Here is a 22440-nt window from a genome sequence, read left to right as displayed (position 1 = left end):
TTAAATTGTCATTCACTGCCCACGTTTTCCTTTTATCTTCTTTGTACATGATATTGTTTTGTATCTTTTGATGACATGTATTAGTATTGTTATTTCTTTAACCCATTTTGGTCGGGAACCCCTTTTGGTGTTTTAAGCATTATGTTATACTTTAGCTATTGAAAAAAAGCAGATCTACAAGCTCATAGCGCGGCACCGTGCTACGAGCTGGGTTAATGCATACGACCACAATCTACAGTCACACTGTATCCCCTGTTTGAATTCGGTTTGAATTCATCTTTTTATTATTATTCTCCGTCTCCTCTTTCCATTCCATCTCTCTCTCTCTCTCTGCGTGCCAGTGGAGCGCTACAACCCTCAGGAGAACCGCTGGCACACGGTGTCGCCCATGGGCACGCGGAGGAAGCACCTGGGCTGTGGGTTAGGGTCTCTCACTCTCTCTCTCTATCTCTCTCTCTCCCCCTCTCTCCCAGTGGAGCGCTACAACCCTCAGGAGAACCGCTGGCACACGGTGTCGCCCATGGGCACGCGGAGGAAGCACCTGGGCTGAGCATCTCTCTCTCTCCCCCTCTCTCCCAGTGGAGCGCTACAACCCTCAGGAGAACCGCTGGCACACGGTGTCGCCCATGGGCACGCGGAGGAAGCACCTGGGCTGATCTATCTCTCTCTCTCCCCCTCTCTCCCAGTGGAGCGCTACAACCCTCAGGAGAACCGCTGGCACACGGTGTCGCCCATGGGCACGCGGAGGAAGCACCTGGGCTGATCTATCTCTCTCTCTCCCCCTCTCTCCCAGTGGAGCGCTACAACCCTCAGGAGAACCGCTGGCACACGGTGTCGCCCATGGGCACGCGGAGGAAGCACCTGGGCTGTGATCTCTCTCACTCTCTCTCTCTCTCTCTCTCCCCCTCTCTCCCAGTGGAGCGCTACAACCCTCAGGAGAACCGCTGGCACACGGTGTCGCCCATGGGCACGCGGAGGAAGCACCTGGGCTTATGGGTATCTCTCTCTCTCTCCCCCTCTCTCCCAGTGGAGCGCTACAACCCTCAGGAGAACCGCTGGCACACGGTGTCGCCCATGGGCACGCGGAGGAAGCACCTGGGCTGTGGGTTAGGGTCTCACTCTCTCTCTCTCCCCCTCTCTCCCAGTGGAGCGCTACAACCCTCAGGAGAACCGCTGGCACACGGTGTCGCCCATGGGCACGCGGAGGAAGCACCTGGGCTGTGGGTTAGGGTCTCACTCTCTCTCTCTATCTCTCTCTCTCCCAGTGGAGCGCTACAACCCTCAGGAGAACCGCTGGCACACGGTGTCGCCCATGGGCACGCGGAGGAAGCACCTGGGCTGTGCCGTCCATCTCTCTCACTCTCTCTCTCCCCCTCTCTCCCAGTGGAGCGCTACAACCCTCAGGAGAACCGCTGGCACACGGTGTCGCCCATGGGCACGCGGAGGAAGCACCTGGGCTGTGGGTTAGGGTCTCACTCTCTCTCTCTATCTCTCTCTCTCCCCCTCTCTCCCAGTGGAGCGCTACAACCCTCAGGAGAACCGCTGGCACACGGTGTCGCCCATGGGCACGCGGAGGAAGCACCTGGGCTGAGCATCTCTCTCTCTCTCTCCCCCTCTCTCCCAGTGGAGCGCTACAACCCTCAGGAGAACCGCTGGCACACGGTGTCGCCCATGGGCACGCGGAGGAAGCACCTGGGCTGATCTATCTCTCTCTCTCCCCCTCTCTCCCAGTGGAGCGCTACAACCCTCAGGAGAACCGCTGGCACACGGTGTCGCCCATGGGCACGCGGAGGAAGCACCTGGGCTGATCTATCTCTCTCTCTCCCCCTCTCTCCCAGTGGAGCGCTACAACCCTCAGGAGAACCGCTGGCACACGGTGTCGCCCATGGGCACGCGGAGGAAGCACCTGGGCTGTGCCGTCTATCAGGACATGATCTACTCTGTGGGCGGCCGCGACGACACCACCGAGCTGAGCAGCGCAGAGAGATACAACCCCAGGACCAACCAGTGGTCGCCTGTGGTCGCCATGACGTCCCGACGCAGTGGGGTGAGCAGGCTACCGCCGTCGCACTGTGTGTCTGTGGGGGGGTCTTATATGGTCATATTCCTTAACGGTCTCCTATAACCATTTCTATACGAGGTTCCAAATAGATGTGTGTGTGTGTGTGTGTGTGTGTGTGTGTGTGTGTGTGTGTGTGTGTGTGTGTGTGTGTGTGTGTGTCCTGTCCAGGTGGGTCTGGCTGTAGTGAACGGTCAGCTGATGGCGGTGGGAGGCTTCGACGGGACAACGTATCTCAAAACCATAGAAGTATACGACCCTGACGCCAACACATGGAGGTATGGAACGCTAGTCCCTGGGGGGGTTCCAGGTGGCCCCAGATAAATGATGGAGACTTGGTAACCATATGGACCCTTATAGATCTATAACTCTTGGAGTGTAAAATGAAACCAACTGGACCCGTATCATTTTATGCTCTGAAGACTTAAATTATTGTTAAACATCTGCATTACTTAATTTACACAATTAGAGAATGTAGAAGAATTGTTATTTTGATCGTTTGCTTGTCTCTACTAATGGTACCACATCAATCAATACAGCATGGAATTGTGGACAAAAGCATATCCAATAATCATAATCTATTCTTGACAATATCAGTCTTGGGTCTGAGAGGTTAACTCTCATATATCAGTCTTGGGTCTGAGAGGTTAAATCTCATCAAATGGTGGTCCGTGGCTCAAATGCCCAGTAAAGAATGGACCTTGATATGAAATGGGTGGAAGGACGACTAACGAATAAATAGAACGAAAATGTTACAAAATTCAATACAATGTCCAATTGGTTGGATGAAGTGACCAAGCTTTGTTATATTGTTGTGATACCCTTCTAGATATCGCCATTATTGCCCTTTTTAGCGTGCTCATGCCATCTAGTTGTACAATTCTGCATTATACAAACTGCCTCCCCCTGGCCAGCCGGGGCGCTTGATGGAGGGGAAAGGAACTGGTTGGAATAACGTGTTCCTTCCACGCGCTACGTCCAACCAGGGAAACTCCCCCCTGTCAGGTGTAAAGGAGCAACTTGGACACTCAGGCATGAAGGAAGCATGAGTTCAAGTCCGTTGCTCTCCCCATGTCCCCCATATGTGGGGACTAGGTTGGCGGAGGGTGTGTAGAGCCCAGGATCACATTAGATAATTGACAAAATGGGTTACAAAATCGTGGGATAAAAATTATTGTCAAAGTACATAAACTGTAAAAAACAAAAAAAAGTTGTCAAACATTCATATTCCTCACTGTGTCTCTTTCTTTCTGCAGGCTTTATGGAGGAATGAACTACCGCCGGCTAGGAGGAGGGGTGGGCGTCATTAAAATGACTCACTGTGAATCCCACATATGGTGACCCCTCCATCCATCCCACGACCCCCCCGTCCCCCCTCCCCTCCACCAGAATGGATGCCTCCACTCGCTCATTCACCCCTGTGCCTCCAACAGACACATTTAGTCATATCATGAAGGAGGGAGGGAGAGGGAGGGAGGGGGGAAGATGGACCGAGGAGGTGGACAGAGACTTTGTATTGACTGTTGACATCTCACCCCCACCGCCCCCCTCCGCCCCCAACCCGGCCATGAACTTGACCAGCAAAACGAGAGCCCATGTCTTCAGTGACGAGGCTACTGTTGGACTGTATTTATGAAAATGTACTAACGGCAGGATTCTATCGTCTTGTGTGTCATTGTGTCGCCACTCCCTTCACACACACACACACACACACACACACACACACACACACACACACAATTAACACGTTGATCCGCATTGACCCAAATGACCTGAAAGGCGAAATGGGCCAAAGTGTGGAGATTCTACGGTGTTCTTGGGACACGTTGACGAGTTTGAATCTGCGACTAGGCCTTCTAAAGATGCTGGGAATGCCCTCCTCCTCTGGAACACAGCTTCGTTAGCCTTCAAATTCCTGTTCAAGACGCCTCCTCCTCCTCCGTCCTCTCCCGGCTCGTCGTCGTGACTGAGTGAGTGAGTGCTGCGTCGTGGTCATCGGCGGTCTTTCATTCATTCTCTGGACTGTGCCACATTGAGCTGTGTAGCACTGTGGTTCTCAACCAGTGGTCCAGGTGGTCCCCACCCAGCTAAATGATGGACCAAATGGACCCTTATTGGATCTTTATCTTTTTCCAAGAGTTAAATTATTGTTTTACTCAATTCACAAGAAGTCTACAAATTAATTGTAGAATGTTGGAAGAATTGTTATTTTGATCAACGTTTGCCTGTTATCTCTCCTTGGGTCAATTAATACAGCATGGAATTGTGGGCAAAAACAACGTATCCAACAATAACAAAGTATTCTAAGTCTTGGTTGGGTCTGAGAGGCTAAATCTCATCAAATGGCGGCCCGGCCCGTGGCTCAAATGTCCGATAAATAATGGAGCTTGAAATGAAAGTGGTTGAAAACCACTGCTATAATGTAACCACCAGAGCAGCCCCCCCCCCCCCCCCCCAGTGCGGGAGCGCACCCGCCTATTAGTTTGCATTGCACGGTGCGCTCAGTGCGCTATTTCCGAACGCGCCCATTGTGTCAGTGGGTGCTTCAGCCCTCAAGCACCCACGGACTCGATGCCGCTGCACCAGAGAGAGAGAGAGAGAAGGAATCACTGACCAACCAGTCACACTAGAAGGCCACGCTGTCAGAGGAGGATGGTAAAAACCACCACTCTTCCTTTGGCAACGCTTCCTTCCCCCTGTTACGAAGATGAAGACTCCTGTGCGCGGCGGTGGCTGTCGTGCACGGAGAAACGGAGTTTCGCTCTGCGGCGCGTGCCGTCGGATGAGGGGGTCTGGCGGCCCTCCAGTATTAACGTCGAGGTTACAATTCAATTTACTTAAAAAGTGAAGTTAAATACATTAAGGAATGGTGATGGCAACAGAAATGGATTTTAAATGCAGGAATGGCCTCTTTATCGGGGGCTGAAGATGGAAGCAAGGCCTTTTTGAATGTGAGACATTTTGAAAGGTTGTGTCACCGTTTCAAACAAGGCCGGTCATGGATGATGACAAAACAGGGTTTTTTTTTTTTTTAATCTGCAGACATTTTGTGGTGAGCTGAACTAACATCGCTTTCTTGTGCTATGAATCTGCTTGACATGCCTGTTGGTTCTCTGGATAGATTTCTATTGTATAGAAGAAAAAAATCATCTTTAATTCTTTATCTAAAAGTGAATTCAATCAATTTTGCCATAACTGCCACGTGTTAGCTGCTCTGCCTTGACCAGACACCCACCCTGACCCTACCAGGAGACATGGCTCTGGTCACCCACCCACCCTGACCCTACCAGGAGACATGGCTCTGGTCTGGCTGCCTTGACCAGACACCCACCCTGACCCTACCAGGAGACATGGCTCTGGGCCTTGACCAGACACCCACCCTGACCCTACCAGGAGACATGGCTCTGGGCCTTGACCAGACACCCACCCTGACCCTACCAGGAGACATGGCTCTGGGCCTTGACCAGACACCCACCCTGACCCTACCAGGAGACATGGCTCTGGGCCTTGACCAGACACCCACCCTGACCCTACCAGGAGACATGGCTCTGGGCCTTGACCAGACACCCACCCTGACCCTACCAGGAGACATGGCTCTGGGCCTTGACCAGACACCCACCCTGACCCTACCAGGAGACATGGCTCTGGGCCTTGACCAGACACCCACCCTGACCCTACCAGGAGACATGGCTCTGGGCCTTGACCAGACACCCACCCTGACCCTACCAGGAGACATGGCTCTGGGCCTTGACCAGACACCCACCCTGACCCTACCAGGAGACATGGCTCTGGTCACCCACCCACCCTGACCCTACCAGGAGACATGGCTCTGGTCACCCACCCACCCTGACCCTACCAGGAGACATGGCTCTGGTCACCCACCCACCCTGACCCTACCAGGAGACATGGCTCTGGGCCTTGACCAGACACCCACCCTGACCCTACCAGGAGACATGGCTCTGGGCCTTGACCAGACACCCACCCTGACCCTACCAGGAGACATGGCTCTGGTCTGGCTGCCTTGACCAGACACCCACCCTGACCCTACCAGGAGACATGGCTCTGGTCTGGCTGCCTTGACCAGACACCCACCCTGACCCTACCAGGAGACATGGCTCTGGTCTGGCTGCCTTGACCAGACACCCACCCTGACCCTACCAGGAGACATGGCTCTGGTCTGGCTGCCTTGACCAGACACCCACCCTGACCCTACCAGGAGACATGGCTCTGGTCTGGCTGCCTTGACCAGACACCCACCCTGACCCTACCAGGAGACATGGCTCTGGTCTGGCTGCCTTGACCAGACACCCACCCTGACCCTACCAGGAGACATGGCTCTGGTCTGGCTGCCTTGACCAGACACCCACCCTGACCCTACCAGGAGACATGGCTCTGGTCTGGCTGCCTTGACCAGACACCCACCCTGACCCTACCAGGAGACATGGCTCTGGTCTGGCTGCCTTGACCAGACACCCACCCTGACCCTACCAGGAGACATGGCTCTGGTCTGGCTGCCTTGACCAGACACCCACCCTGACCCTACCAGGAGACATGGCTCTGGTCTGGCTGCCTTGACCAGACACCCACCCTGACCCTACCAGGAGACATGGCTCTGGTCTGGCTGCCTTGACCAGACACCCACCCTGACCCTACCAGGAGACATGGCTCTGGTCTGGCTGCCTTGACCAGACACCCACCCTGACCCTACCAGGAGACATGGCTCTGGTCTGGCTGCCTTGACCAGACACCCACCCTGACCCTACCAGGAGACATGGCTCTGGTCACACAACACAGCAGACATTGACCAGACACCCACCCTGACCCTACCAGGAGACATGGCTCTGGTCTGGCTGCCTTGACCAGTCACCCACCCTGACCCTACCAGGAGACATGGCTCTGGTCTGGCTGCCTTGACCAGACACCCACCCTGACCCTACCAGGAGACATGGCTCTGGTCTGGCTGCCTTGACCAGACACCCACCCTGACCCTACCAGGAGACATGGCTCTGGTCTGGCTGCCTTGACCAGACACCCACCCTGACCCTACCAGGAGACATGGCTCTGGTCACACAACACAGCAGACATTGACCAGACACCCACCCTGACCCTACCAGGAGACATGGCTCTGGTCTGGCTGCCTTGACCAGTCACCCACCCTGACCCTACCAGGAGACATGGCTCTGGTCTGGCTGCCTTGACCAGACACCCACCCTGACCCTACCAGGAGACATGGCTCTGGTCTGGCTGCCTTGACCAGACACCCACCCTGACCCTACCAGGAGACATGGCTCTGGTCACACAACACAGCAGACATTGTCGTCGTGGCGCGTCCAGCTACGAGTGCAACAAATGCATGGATTTCCCCACTCGGTTTCAGAAGATGGACGAGATTATTAACCCATTTAGACCTGGGAACGATTCTACAAATGTCTTCTAAATCCTGAAAAAGCTATGTTTCAGTCATTTTTCAAAAAAATAGCAGACCTACAAGCTCATAGCGCGCCACTCGGTGGCGCACTATGAGCTTGTAGATCTGCTATTTTTCAATAGCTAAATTATAACATAATGCTAACACCAAAATGGGTTAAATTCACAGCGGTTCCCTAGTTGACGCTGTCCTCCCCTACCTTCTACTGATTATCTAAGATTAGTGAACGGTTTCTGCTGTACTTTGGGGGGATGTTTTTTTTAGTTTTTTTTTTACAGCTCCTATTCCATAGCATTAAGCCGCACACCGAAGAAGCTGCGTGCCGAAAATAGCCCATCTAGAAGCTCACAGCGTGTTGGGATGCGACGCTGCCATCAGCTCATAGATTGGATATTTCCTTTCGTTGTAAAACATAGAATAAATCAGGCATTTAATAATATACAGCAGCACGATTGATCACACACCCCTTTTACTTTTGTTGGAGAAGTCAGAGTGGCACCATGACGACACCTGCTGGAGAACGACGGAACAGCCGCCCTACAGCCACTACTACAGCAGTGGTTATTAGAGAAATGCTTGGTCTCACAATGAATGGAGGAGCATAAGTTTGGCTTTTCTTTTTGAATACACTAGGCTTCTCGTCTTTTATATGGAAGCAGCAAGTCTCAGACGATGGAACCGGTTGGTTGTCCAGCTGATGTTGAATGCACTGTGATTGGCATTGTGTTATATTTTATATTAATTACGTGGCCACTGAGCATTACTTTGGATGTTCAGCGTTTCGGACATTGTGTGTTCTTGGAGTGAGTGAGTGAGTGGGGTGGCTGTAATGCGTATGACAAAAAGATGCAGTGAAAAGTACTGAACATTTTTTCTTTTCTTTTTTTTAATTTTTTCGCCCAGCATGTGGTAGAGCAGGGGTGGGCAACTGGTGGCCCGGGGGCCACATGCGGCCCCCACCTTCACTTAATGCGGCCCTCAGGTTAATGTCAGGATACTGATATAATATTAGTTTCAGCTGTTTACAATTCCACAACATGCAAACACGACCCGCTTTAATTACCTCAGTCTAAATTAGTAACACGTATAATTAAAGGCATTTGAAATGACATAAAAATGTTAATTTTCAGGATTCCAATTCAAAAATAGCAAAAAAATAATTCAAGATTTCAATTTGAAAAGTAATATATGGCCCTAGGGAGTGAGTGTGGAAATATAGTGGCCCTCTCCATCGTCAAAGTTGCCCACCCCTGTGGTAGAGGAACCATTCTTATCTGGGATGCAGCGGTTCAGTCGTGTTATCATCATAGGAAATGTACCCACCCGGCCGCCACTTCTAACGTGTTCTGTGTTGCGAACAAATGCATTGTTTTAACAGTAGACAATACAAGCAGCTCAGTGGGTTATGCTTTATTTTATTATTATACCTGGTATCTGCAATCTGACAGCATGTCATATTGACCGTACATGAATGGGTTTGGGTTTATTTTACCGATTGACATCTTGCGTAAAAATCTTAACCCATTTAGGCCTGACCTCAAAATTTAAAAAAAAAAATCTTCTAAATCCTCCAATTTTCTGAAATAAATATTTTCACGATTTTTCAAAAATAGCAGACCTACAAGCTCGTAGCGCGCCACTCGGTGGCGCGCTACGAGCTTGTAGGTCTGCTATTTTTCAATAGCTAAATTATAACATAATAATGCTCAAGGGGATCCTGCCCAAAATGGGTTAAGGTGGGGTGGGATTCAAGATGCAGGATTGCCCAGTTTGATAGACTGAGGGTACAGTTTCAGGATTCAAGATGCAGGATTGCCCAGTTTGATAGACTGAGGGTACAGTTTCAGGATTCAAGATGCAGGATTGCCCAGTTTGATAGACTGAGGGTACAGTTTCAGGATTCAAGATGCAGGATTGCCCAGTTTGATAGACTGAGGGTACGGGGTGGGATTCAAGATGCAGGATTGCCCAGTTTGATAGACTGAGGGTACAGTTTGGGATTCAAGATGCAGGATTGCCCAGTTTGATAGACTGAGGGTACAGTTTGGGATTCAAGATGCAGGATTGCCCAGTTTGATAGACTGAGGGTACAGTTTCAGGATTCAAGATGCAGGATTGCCCAGTTTGATAGACTGAGGGTACAGTTTCAGGATTCAAGATGCAGGATTGCCCAGTTTGATAGACTGAGGGTACAGTTTCAGGATTCAAGATGCAGGATTGCCCAGTTTGATAGACTGAGGGTACAGTTTCAGGATTCAAGATGCAGGATTGCCCAGTTTGATAGACTGAGGGTACAGTTTCAGGATTCAAGATGCAGGATTGCCCAGTTTGATAGACTGAGGGTACAGTTTCAGGATTCAAGATGCAGGATTGCCCAGTTTGATAGACTGAGGGTACAGTTTCAGGATTCAAGATGCAGGATTGCCCAGTTTGATAGACTGAGGGTACAGTTTCAGGATTCAAGATGCAGGATTGCCCAGTTTGATAGACTGAGGGTACAGTTTCAGGATTCAAGATGCAGGATTGCCCAGTTTGATAGACTGAGGGTACAGTTTCAGGATTCAAGATGCAGGATTGCCCAGTTTGATAGACTGAGGGTACAGTTTTGCAATGTTGTCGACCTGTTAATTGTGGGTGTCATGATGCATGCATATACGGTCATTTTCAAAGACTATTTAATGCAAATTCTGAAGAAAAACCTTGGCTCTTGGGAATGCCGTGATAGCATGAATATGACATGTCGTCTGTCGGGCGGAAACCTCATCTGTCTGAAACTGTTCAGGCTTCACGTCCAAAAGTGGCAGATCTGATGCTTTTGTCATTCATGAAAAGTTAAAAAATAAGAGCTTTCTGCCTGACAGCGATGATAACCTGCTTCTTAAAACCTCCCCATTCTTTATAACATGTTAGCGTTTCTCACTGCCACGGAGTAGTAAAGGAGTGCCACTCGATTTAACATTCAATACCTGTCAGATTCTGGTCAAAGACAGTTCAGTCACCATTTGTTGAAATATGTATAGTTTGTTGAATTTACATGTGATGTTATCAAATGTAAGTAAATAAAACGCCATGAAGGCAGAATGTTTTAATTTACCATCCCAAATTTGTTTTTTTTATGCTGTGGTAGTTTCACACTAAACCACCAAGTTATGTATTCAATTATCTCTACACCACCCCAACCTGTTATCTAACTCAGGGGTTCCCAAACATTTTTGGACCAGGTACCCCTTTTAGGGTAGACATTTTTCCAGGTATCCCCTCATCTGAAGCAGCCGCAGAAACATTTCAAGTGTCCTGAGTCTTTTTGTTGTTTCTGCAGCATGCGTCCTGCTGTTACTGTTTGGGGTCACGACAGGTTGACGGATGTTGTAGTTTTAGTAATCATGTCAGCTATTGGCCCAAAGCAAACATGGCAGAAACACAATGAACACACAATAAGTTTATTGCGCAACTTGGCAGAAATGACCATGTAGATAAACATCATTTTAATGTAATTCTTTTCTGGGAATTATTTCGGGTACCCCTAGGGGTCCGCGGACCCCTAGGGGTACCCCACTTTGGGAACTCACCTTAACCCATTTAGACCAAGACCAGATTCTACAAATGTTCTGACCGTTTTTGAAAAGCCTGTTTCTATATCAGTGGTGCTGAACCTTTTTCATGTCGAGGACGCGCAGAATTATCTGTATTTGGCCACAGACCCCCATCTCAAAATATGTTGTTCCAGGGACCCCCCCCCCCACCGCCCCAGAAGCAAAGATTTGAGCTAAAAACGTTCGCTCTGAAAGAATATATACAAAGATAGATGCAAACATAGAAGCTTGTAGCGCGGCACTCGGTGCTGCGCTATGAGCTTGTAGATCTGCTATTTTCCAATAGCTAAAGTATAACATAATGCTATAAACACAAAGGGGTTCCCGTCCTGAATGGGTTTAATATTACAGGTTCTGCTAGTGGCCTCTAGGAGATCATGGATTAAGACCAGAAGAATGATGCATTGTTGTGATTATGAACCACAGTGGGAACTTTATTACTATTTATGTACATGCTGAATATCATACAAGGCTGTGCTTAATCAAATGTTGGTCCCGCTTAAACACCTTTGTTTCAGTTGTGACCACTAACCCTGGACAGATATTAGTTATGAATCAGGATGAAATACTAAAATCCCTGGAAACATTGTTCATCTTTATTTTGAAGGTCTATGAATTGTATTAAGAGACCATACAGTATATATACACACACACTAAATTGAACATTAGTACTTACGGATTTACATGAAATGCACTGGTTTGGTCATTTCTCTTTGATCTGTAGCATCAAAATATTAATGCAAATTTAAGTTTTCCTTAAAAGCCACATAAAAGAGCACCCCGGACAGATTTTAAAAAAACATATTGAGACCATAATTGTGGTAAGATTTCAAAGTCTTTTCTTCTCAGATTGGCATTTTCAGCAAAGCCATCTCTGTGAGCAGTGTCAGGGTGGTGATCAGGTACTTCTTGTTCTTGATCTGTCAACAGAAAGACAGGAACACATGGATTAAAACACAACTAAATCTCACGTGAAAGGATCCCTCCCTCCCTCCCTCCCTCCCTCCCAGGAGTTCCAGGGGGTCCCCAGCTAAATGATAGTTTGGAACCAAATGGGTCTGTAACTCAGAGTGTACAAATGGAACCTAATTACGTTCCATTTGTACACTCGGAGTTAAATTAACATTGGTTTTACAATATAAACTGTGGTCTCAGAGATAGAAATGCCATTAAATGGGGGGTCATTATGGGGGTCCTTGACATGAAAAAGCATGGCATAAACAAGCAAAATGTGTAAAATAATGTGTTGGTAGCCATACATTAAAGCCAGTTGAAGAAATTGCTTTCAGTTATTTGACCTTAGCTTTTATGAACGATCCAAGAACATCTTTCCGAGAGGTTTTCTGGAAGATTGGACAAGTATTTTATAGCTAGTTTGACCAGTTCAAAACTCTTTAATCTTAAAATAACAAATAACCGGGTATAGTTAACCTCTGTGGTGGCGGGCAGGGACGCCACATGTCTAACCGGGTATAGTTAACCTCTGTGGTGGCGGGCAGGGACGCCCCATGTCTAACCGGGTATAGTTAACCTCTGTGGTGGCGGGCAGGGACGCCACATGTCTAACCGGGTATAGTTAACCTCTGTGGTGGCGGGCAGGGACGCCCCATGTCTAACCGGGTATAGTTAACCTCTGTGGTGGCGGGCAGGGACGCCACATGTCTAACCGGGTATAGTTAACCTCTGTGGTGGCGGGCAGGGACGCCACATGTCTAACCGGGTATAGTTAACCTCTGTGGTGGCGGGCAGGGACGCCACATGTCTAACCGGGTATAGTTAACCTCTGTGGTGGCGGGCAGGGACGCCACATGTCTAACCGGGTATAGTTAACCTCTGTGGTGGCGGGCAGGGACGCCACATGTCTAACCGGGTATAGTTAACCTCTGTGGTGGCGGGCAGGGACGCCACATGTCTAACCGGGTATAGTTAACCTCTGTGGTGGCGGGCAGGGACGCCACATGTCTAACCGGGTATAGTTAACCTCTGTGGTGGCGGGCAGGGACGCCACATGTCTAACCGGGTATAGTTAACCTCTGTGGTGGCGGGCAGGGACGCCACATGTCTAACCGGGTATAGTTAACCTCTGTGGTGGCGGGCAGGGACGCCACATGTCTAACCGGGTATAGTTAACCTCTGTGGTGGCGGGCAGGGACGCCACATGTCTAACCGGGTATAGTTAACCTCTGTGGTGGCGGGCAGGGACGCCACATGTCTAACCGGGTATAGTTAACCTCTGTGGTGGCGGGCAGGGACGCCACATGTCTAACCGGGTATAGTTAACCTCTGTGGTGGCGGGCAGGGACGCCACATGTCTAACCGGGTATAGTTAACCTCTGTGGTGGCGGGCAGGGACGCCACATGTCTAACCGGGTATAGTTAACCTCTGTGGTGGCGGGCAGGGACGCCACATGTCTAACCGGGTATAGTTAACCTCTGTGGTGGCGGGCAGGGACGCCACATGTCTAACCGGGTATAGTTAACCTCTGTGGTGGCGGGCAGGGACGCCACATGTCTAACCGGGTATAGTTAACCTCTGTGGTGGCGGGCAGGGACGCCACATGTCTAACCGGGTATAGTTAACCTCTGTGGTGGCGGGCAGGGACGCCACATGTCTAACCGGGTATAGTTAACCTCTGTGGTGGCGGGCAGGGACGCCACATGTCTAACCGGGTATAGTTAACCTCTGTGGTGGCGGGCAGGGACGCCACATGTCTAACCGGGTATAGTTAACCTCTGTGGTGGCGGGCAGGGACGCCCCATGTCTAACCGGGTATAGTTAACCTCTGTGGTGGCGGGCAGGGACGCCACATGTCTAACCGGGTATAGTTAACCTCTGTGGTGGCGGGCAGGGACGCCACATGTCTAACCGGGTATAGTTAACCTCTGTGGTGGCGGGCAGGGACGCCACATGTCTAACCGGGTATAGTTAACCTCTGTGGTGGCGGGCAGGGACGCCACATGTCTAACCGGGTATAGTTAACCTCTGTGGTGGCGGGCAGGGACGCCACATGTCTAACCGGGTATAGTTAACCTCTGTGGTGGCGGGCAGGGACGCCACATGTCTAACCGGGTATAGTTAACCTCTGTGGTGGCGGGCAGGGACGCCACATGTCTAACCGGGTATAGTTAACCTCTGTGGTGGCGGGCAGGGACGCCACATGTCTAACCGGGTATAGTTAACCTCTGTGGTGGCGGGCAGGGACGCCACATGTCTAACCGGGTATAGTTAACCTCTGTGGTGGCGGGCAGGGACGCCACATGTCTAACCGGGTATAGTTAACCTCTGTGGTGGCGGGCAGGGACGCCACATGTCTAACCGGGTATAGTTAACCTCTGTGGTGGCGGGCAGGGACGCCACATGTCTAACCGGGTATAGTTAACCTCTGTGGTGGCGGGGCAGGGACGCCACATGTCTAACCGGGTATAGTTAACCTCTGTGGTGGCGGGCAGGGACGCCACATGTCTAACCGGGTATAGTTAACCTCTGTGGTGGCGGGCAGGGACGCCACATGTCTAACCGGGTATAGTTAACCTCTGTGGTGGCGGGCAGGGACGCCACATGTCTAACCGGGTATAGTTAACCTCTGTGGTGGCGGGCAGGGACGCCACATGTCTAACCGGGTATAGTTAACCTCTGTGGTGGCGGGCAGGGACGCCACATGTCTAACCGGGTATAGTTAACCTCTGTGGTGGCGGGCAGGGACGCCCCATGTCTAACCGGGTATAGTTAACCTCTGTGGTGGCGGGCAGGGACGCCCCATGTCTAACCGGGTATAGTTAACCTCTGTGGTGGCGGGCAGGGACGCCACATGTCTAACCGGGTATAGTTAACCTCTGTGGTGGCGGGCAGGGACGCCCCATGTCTAACCGGGTATAGTTAACCTCTGTGGTGGCGGGCAGGGACGCCACATGTCTAACCGGGTATAGTTAACCTCTGTGGTGGCGGGCAGGGACGCCACATGTCTAACCGGGTATAGTTAACCTCTGTGGTGGCGGGCAGGGACGCCACATGTCTAACCGGGTATAGTTAACCTCTGTGGTGGCGGGCAGGGACGCCACATGTCTAACCGGGTATAGTTAACCTCTGTGGTGGCGGGCAGGGACGCCACATGTCTAACCGGGTATAGTTAACCTCTGTGGTGGCGGGCAGGGACGCCACATGTCTAACCGGGTATAGTTAACCTCTGTGGTGGCGGGCAGGGACGCCACATGTCTAACCGGGTATAGTTAACCTCTGTGGTGGCGGGCAGGGACGCCACATGTCTAACCGGGTATAGTTAACCTCTGTGGTGGCGGGCAGGGACGCCACATGTCTAACCGGGTATAGTTAACCTCTGTGGTGGCGGGCAGGGACGCCCCATGTCTAACCGGGTATAGTTAACCTCTGTGGTGGCGGGCAGGGACGCCACATGTCTAACCGGGTATAGTTAACCTCTGTGGTGGCGGGCAGGGACGCCCCATGTCTAACCGGGTATAGTTAACCTCTGTGGTGGCGGGCAGGGACGCCACATGTCTAACCGGGTATAGTTAACCTCTGTGGTGGCGGGCAGGGACGCCACATGTCTAACCGGGTATAGTTAACCTCTGTGGTGGCGGGCAGGGACGCCACATGTCTAACCGGGTATAGTTAACCTCTGTGGTGGCGGGCAGGGACGCCACATGTCTAACCGGGTATAGTTAACCTCTGTGGTGGCGGGCAGGGACGCCACATGTCTAACCGGGTATAGTTAACCTCTGTGGTGGCGGGCAGGGACGCCACATGTCTAACCGGGTATAGTTAACCTCTGTGGTGGCGGGCAGGGACGCCACATGTCTAACCGGGTATAGTTAACCTCTGTGGTGGCGGGCAGGGACGCCACATGTCTAACCGGGTATAGTTAACCTCTGTGGTGGCGGGCAGGGACGCCACATGTCTAACCGGGTATAGTTAACCTCTGTGGTGGCGGGCAGGGACGCCACATGTCTAACCGGGTATAGTTAACCTCTGTGGTGGCGGGCAGGGACGCCACATGTCTAACCGGGTATAGTTAACCTCTGTGGTGGCGGGCAGGGACGCCACATGTCTAACCGGGTATAGTTAACCTCTGTGGTGGCGGGCAGGGACGCCACATGTCTAACCGGGTATAGTTAACCTCTGTGGTGGCGGGCAGGGACGCCACATGTCTAACCGGGTATAGTTAACCTCTGTGGTGGCGGGCAGGGACGCCACATGTCTAACCGGGTATAGTTAACCTCTGTGGTGGCGGGCAGGGACGCCACATGTCTAACCGGGTATAGTTAACCTCTGTGGTGGCGGGCAGGGACGCCACATGTCTAACCGGGTATAGTTAACCTCTGTGGTGGCGGGCAGGGACGCCACATGTCTAACCGGGTATAGTTAACCTCTGTGGTGGCGGGCAGGGACGCCACATGTCTAACCGGGTATAGTTAACCTCTGTGGTGGCGGGCAGGGACGCCACATGTCTAACCGGGTATAGTTAACCTCTGTGGTGGCGGGCAGGGACGCCACATGTCTAACCGGGTATAGTTAACCTCTGTGGTGGCGGGCAGGGACGCCACATGTCTAACCGGGTATAGTTAACCTCTGTGGTGGCGGGCAGGGACGCCACATGTCTAACCGGGTATAGTTAACCTCTGTGGTGGCGGGCAGGGACGCCACATGTCTAACCGGGTATAGTTAACCTCTGTGGTGGCGGGCAGGGACGCCACATGTCTAACCGGGTATAGTTAACCTCTGTGGTGGCGGGCAGGGACGCCACATGTCTAACCGGGTATAGTTAACCTCTGTGGTGGCGGGCAGGGACGCCACATGTCTAACCGGGTATAGTTAACCTCTGTGGTGGCGGGCAGGGACGCCACATGTCTAACCGGGTATAGTTAACCTCTGTGGTGGCGGGCAGGGACGCCACATGTCTAAACGTTTAACCCATTTTAGGGCGGGAACCCCTTTTGGTGTTTTAAACATTGTTATAATTTAAATAAACTATTGAAAAATTGCAGATCTACAAGCTCATAGCGCGCCACTCGGTGGCGCGCTTTGAGCTTGTAGATCTACTATTTTTGAAAAATCTTTAAAATGTGGCGCAAATCATTGAATATATATTTCAGAGCGAACATTTTTAACTAAAATATTTGCTTCTGGGGGGGTCCCTGGAACTACCTGTACATATTTTGAGATGGGGGTCGGTGGCCCAAAAGAGATAATTCTGGGGGTCCTTGACATGAAAAAGGTTGAGCACCACTGACATAGAAACATAGGTTTTTCAGAAAAATGTTAGGATTTAGAAGCCTTTTTTTTTTTTTAATCGACCTCAGTCCAAAATGGGTTAATGAAATAAAAACTTAGTGGTTATTAACGATCTTATACTGCAGTGCAGACATGGTCATTTTCCACTTGTTAAACCAATTATCTATTATTATATTATTTATTACCTTGATTCTGCCGCTGCACTTGGCCGTTCCCAGGGCGGTGGACACCTGGCTCAGTGTCCCAGCGGACAGGTGCGTCTTGAAGTGTCTGTAGAGATGTCCCTCCAGCATCTCAAAGAACCTCTTCACTTCTTGGACATCGACAGCATCGTCAGCCCCTCCTCCTCCTCCTCCTCCTCCCACGCCTCTGTTCTCCTTCTCGCCCTCCTCCTGCTGCCGCCGTCGATGCTGCTCCCTGGCGAGGCTCCACAGCCGCCAGGCGTCTTGGGCGAACAGCGCGTAGGTGATGTTGAGCGGCGGCGTGGCGGGGACGACGTACTGAAGGTGGAGCTGCATTATGTCGGCCTCGGGGTGGCAGTTGGTCCACAGCGCCGCCAGCCACTGCAGCACCGTGGCGTTGAGCTGCAGCCGGCCGAAGCAGCAGTCGAACGTCCTCTGGAACCAGGCTTTGACCAGCGAGGTGAGGGCCTCGCTGCCGCCGCTGCACAGCAGCGGCAGGCTGACAAAGTCCTCCGGGAGCGTGTGCAGGAAGTCGGGGTCGGCGTTGACGCACGTCAGCCACCCGCTCCACGCCACCTTGTGGGCCTCGTCCGGTCTGGCGAACACCGACTTGGACTGGATCTGTGTGGCGATGAAAGAGAGAGAGAGAGAGAGAGAGAGAGAAAGAGATGAAGAGAATGAGAGGATATGCCAAGAGGCTTGGCATAAATATCAAGACACCAAAAGATCAGAGCATTTCTTACTTTAAAATAACACAAATCTCTAATGTGGTTTCTGCTACAATCTATCTCTTAGATCTATAGTACCAGCAATGACATTTACACTGATGTATTTGCACTGTCCCCTTCTTTCCTCTGTTGCGTAGCAGCTGGTGGTTGGTGGGGTGGCTGGAAGTGGGTGAGCAAACTGTCTGTGTGTGTGTATATTATCTGTGTACTGTATGTTTCTATCAGGGGATCCCCCTTGAAAATGAGATGCTGTATCTCAAGGGGCTGTCCCCTTCAATAAAACTGAAATATTCTGCGTCTGGAGGCACAATGAGACTGAAATGGCTCTTAAAAAGGTGTGGTGTGTCTGGTTTTCTTCCTCGTTGTAGTGGTGGCATTGTGTCTCTGAGACTAAAGAACTGTTCATCGTCACCAGGGTTACCGACCTGTATGAAGACGGTCTCGGCATCGCTGCCTCTCTCCGCCATCCCCTCTACCACGGAGAAGGTGACCTTGAAGCCGCTCCCCGCCGGGCCCGCCTCCTCCACGAAGCCTTGCTGCTGCTTCTCGGACACGATGAACTCACGGAGCATCCTGGAGTAGCTCTTCAGCTGGGCGTGTCTGAACCTGTAGAGCGGCGTGACGTACGACAGCTGCCATTCCCTCTGCACCAGGAGGGCCAGCTGCTCTGCGTCCACCTTCTCCTGGAACACAAAACAGTCAAAAAAAGTAAAATCTCGACATATATATGTATAAAACAACTCACGTCGTACCAAATGCACTGCTTTACAGGTCAATATAAACGGCAAAACGGAAGAATCGATAATAAAACAACAATCATATTAGTCAGTGAGTAGAAAAAACATTAAAAGGAGCAAAGCAGATTCTTTCTTTTTAACAGATTTTGTGACCCATTTTTTCACCCGGTGCCAATTATCTAAGGTGCTACTCTGCCAACCTGGGGAGAGTCCCGAACTGAGCTCATGCTTCCATTAATGCATAAGGAGTGAGCAGGCCGCTTCAAACCATTCTTAACACAATGGGACAAAACTAAATCAGTCACCGACTTGTGAATATAGAAGAGTTTTCACAGCCTGGATTTAAATTAAAGACTGGAGGGGGGAAAGAGAGGTGAAGTTAAAACCAAAGTTACATGATGTTCTGTTGTCTTTTCATCCCCTACTGGTTCCACTCACTGTGATGTCGCGTCGTGTCGAGGCTCTCCTGCTGGTCGTCAGCCTCCTCGCAGCCCGCCCTGCTCCAAAGTACGACGTACCGTTGACGCTGCGGCCGTACGACTGGCGGTAGCTCTTACTCCCTCTGCGCGGCGACGTCGGCTCACTGACCACGTCCAGCGGAGGTTGGGAAAAACCAAAGAGTGGGTCGGGTCAAGGGTTAGGTGGTGAATACATACAAACTGGAATACAATGATTAGGTGAATACATACAAACTGGAATACAATGGTTAGGTGGTGAATACATACAAACTGGAATACAATGGTTAGGTAGTGAATACATACAAACTGGAATACAATGGTTAGGTGAATACATACAAACTGGAATACAAAGTACTGCAATTGAGTATTTAGCAGATGATCATCTTCTTATCCAGAGTGACTTACAAGTGCAAGATCTGAATAAGCATGAATTCTAGTCATTAAACAATAAGGTCAATAATAGTCGCTCACATTTACAGTGATGTAAACAGGTTTTCAATGTAATGAGTCCCGGGATGGTCTTTAGATGAGTCCCAGGGACATTTTATGAGTCCCACTTCAACGATGTCATATTGCCACTTATAAATTGCAGCATTTAACTCCCATTCCATTTTATATGTATAATGTGGTTATATTCATGTAGAAAAAAGAAGAAGAAATGCTTATTATAACTAAAGCTAGCAAATAAACTAGAATAAAAAAATCAGTACAGTAGTGCATCCCGTGGATGCAGAGGTCGTTGTTTTATTCCCTTAACTATAAACTGCGTTTTGGGATGCACAATGCACCCTATTTTAATCTCTGCATTAAGTAGAAAATATAATGCAGAGAACACAATGTAATGCCTCATACAAACCATTAACAATCAAATGAATCCAGCACCCGCCTTAAGCAGTGGTTCTCAAAGTGGGGTCCAAATGGTTAGGAACCAAATGGACCCACACCAGTCAACTCTCAGACTCAAGAGTGTACAAATGGACCCATAACAGTCCATTTGGTTAGGAACCAAATGGACCCACACCAGTCAACTCTCAGACTCAAGAGTGTACAAATGGACCCATTTGGATCAACAAAGAAAACATGAGTGACCAAGATAACTCTGCATAGTACTAGTATCTGGATTCAGGGAGAGGTGAGTCTTCAGATTGAAGTGGGTACATTTCAAACGAAAGTCAATATAAAAACTGCTACGAGGATAAAACCAGCACTTGTTTAAATCAGGGTCCTCCATTTTCAATTAATCAGAACATAACATGATAACATGATGGCAGGATGATTAGAAGAAGAGAACATGTTAGACAAATGTTCCTCATTTCATATTGCAATAATTGCATCCCTTTTTCCAGCCCTATTCCAAGTATACCATACACTACAGTGTAGTGTACACACAGCCATGGATCACTCCTATGCTATGCCCTCCTCCTGTCGGGGAATGAGGCACACACAATGACACAAGTGTGATTAATTACCCGTTAATTAGCCGCACCAATCGCAGACCCAATAACGCACCTGTCAAAAATCGCAAAAGGTCAAACTCGATAGAAAATACATCTATGACAGTCTAAAGGCTAGTGGAATTAGTCTGCTAAAACACACCTTTTCTGCCACAACTTTCAAATGGACATATGCATAATAATGCACCTAACTTTGACTAGAGGATTATTATCTGACTCCAAGTCGCAGAGAGAAAGTGCATTATTGGGTGAGTTTAAAGTGTTTAAAGGACGAATCCATGAGATGTTTGTATATGATGATAATATCACAGCCATTCTAGGACTAAACGACTAGCTCTGTCTGGTCCGTGTAGCGTTAGGAGTTCTCCTGTCATGGTGGTAATAGTCATCACTCATTGTTACAGCTTGGTATGCATCGTAAAATAACCGTGTTGTTGATGTGTTGTTAACTAAATAACTCTCTTAGTTGTGTAGGTTGTTGTTGTTGTTGTAAGTGGCAGCGGTGGCCTAACGGATTGCGGAGCGGTCTTGATACCGGAAGGTCGCCAGTTCGAATCAGCGGTCCGACACGTTAAAGTTACCACCGCTGAAGTGCCCTTGAACAAGGCATTGAACCACTACGATGAAATGTGTTCTATGAGCAGGGCCTGGCTGGAAACAAGTTATTGAGCTTAGCCCAGATACCCTGGGTAAATATAGTAATCATTTCATTTGTTGTCAACATTCACTTCACATCTCCGTAAACTATCCCTTTAGTGTATCTAGTCTCTTTCGACCCTTCTTGTTTAACAGATAAATAATAACGCCGCTGGTTTTAACCCCATGGTTTTTGATTGATTGAAGTATATATGTATTAACAGTTTGCAGAATTACAGTACATTTCAAGCACAACTCAGTGAGTGGACGACACCATAAAGCATTACACTTTAAGGTCCACCGTTTTAAATTCATCAGATCGTGTATTATATTGTATGTAATATTGTATATTCACCTCTCCCGTGGTTCCATGTCCGCAGTGTTGTTATAGATTGTGCAGAAGTCAGTGTTGTTGTTGCTCTATGTTGTTGTTAGCATAGCCTGTTACTGTTAGCATCATCAACAAAACATTCAAAAGCAGCCGGCAGCGCCGCGCTTTCCCATAATGCATCTCGACCGCGGTGTTGCCACATTGTGTGAGAGAAACAAGCAACCGGGTACTATGATAAACAAACAAGCCCAAAAGAAGACTAGGGCAGATCTACAAGCTCACAACGCGTCGCATAATAATAATAATAATAATAATAATAATAATAATAATAATAATAATAATAATAATAATAATAAAAACACAAATCTTGGCCCTGGCATAAAATATTTTCAGATGTGGGTCTGTCTGCACCTTAGAGTATACTATACTCTATAATAATAATAATAAAAACATATAGAGTATACTATACTCTAAGGTCTGCACTGACAAATTCATGATTATTTGGGACCGGGAGGTCCTTGACATGAAAATGTTTGAGAATCACTGGTTTAAACAAGTCCAAAATAAGCAACTACACACAGCGGTGG

General features: G+C 49.6%; 2 protein-coding genes across 3 annotated transcripts in view; one reads left to right on the top strand and one right to left on the bottom strand.

Annotated features, from left to right (window-relative positions):
• The window catches only part of klhl20 (kelch-like family member 20), a 45673-nt gene extending 40116 nt beyond the window's left edge, over positions 1-5557 (top strand). The window contains exons 12-15 of the mRNA XM_079512112.1: positions 342-420; positions 1900-2047; positions 2231-2337; positions 3316-5557. Coding sequence (XP_079368238.1) covers positions 342-420; positions 1900-2047; positions 2231-2337; positions 3316-3400 — 419 coding nt within the window. The 3' untranslated portion in view covers positions 3401-5557. The remainder of the gene's footprint in view (positions 1-341; positions 421-1899; positions 2048-2230; positions 2338-3315) is intronic.
• Positions 5558-11300: 5743 nt separating this feature from the next.
• Positions 11301-22039, bottom strand: cenpl (centromere protein L). Of its 2 annotated transcripts, XM_079504900.1 has the most exons (6): positions 21953-22035; positions 21878-21909; positions 19413-19557; positions 18663-18920; positions 17513-18130; positions 11301-12000 (listed from the first exon to the last, which is right to left on the bottom strand). In XM_079504900.1, the coding sequence occupies exons 1-6, from the start codon at positions 22031-22033 to the stop codon at positions 11926-11928; spliced, it is 1209 nt and encodes a 402-aa protein (XP_079361026.1). In that variant the 5' UTR covers positions 22034-22035; the 3' UTR covers positions 11301-11925. The 2 variants fall into 2 exon arrangements, with proteins under 2 accessions (XP_079361026.1, XP_079361027.1); XM_079504901.1 differs by having other exon boundaries at positions 11302-12000; positions 21878-22039.
• Between the last annotated feature and the right edge of the window lie 401 nt (positions 22040-22440).

This window comes from Electrona antarctica (genome assembly GCF_951216825.1).
Source record: "Electrona antarctica genome assembly, chromosome: 1".
NCBI classification, from domain to species: domain Eukaryota; kingdom Metazoa; phylum Chordata; class Actinopteri; order Myctophiformes; family Myctophidae; genus Electrona; species Electrona antarctica.
The sequence above is the reverse complement of the archived record's forward strand: the minus strand, read 5'-3'. Positions and strand labels throughout refer to the sequence as shown.

Excerpts from the sequence above, each read along its gene's own strand:
- cenpl (XM_079504900.1), bottom strand. The coding sequence starts at position 22,033 with ATGCATTATGGGAAAGCGCGGCGCTGCCGGCTGCTTTTGAATGTTTTG. Across the intron at positions 21,910-21,952 it reads CAGTAACAGGCTATGCTAAC|AACAACACTGCGGACATGGA; the intron begins AACAACATAGAG and ends TGCACAATCTAT. Across the intron at positions 12,001-17,512 it reads AGTGCAGCGGCAGAATCAAG|ATCAAGAACAAGAAGTACCT; the intron begins GTAATAAATAAT and ends TTCTGTTGACAG.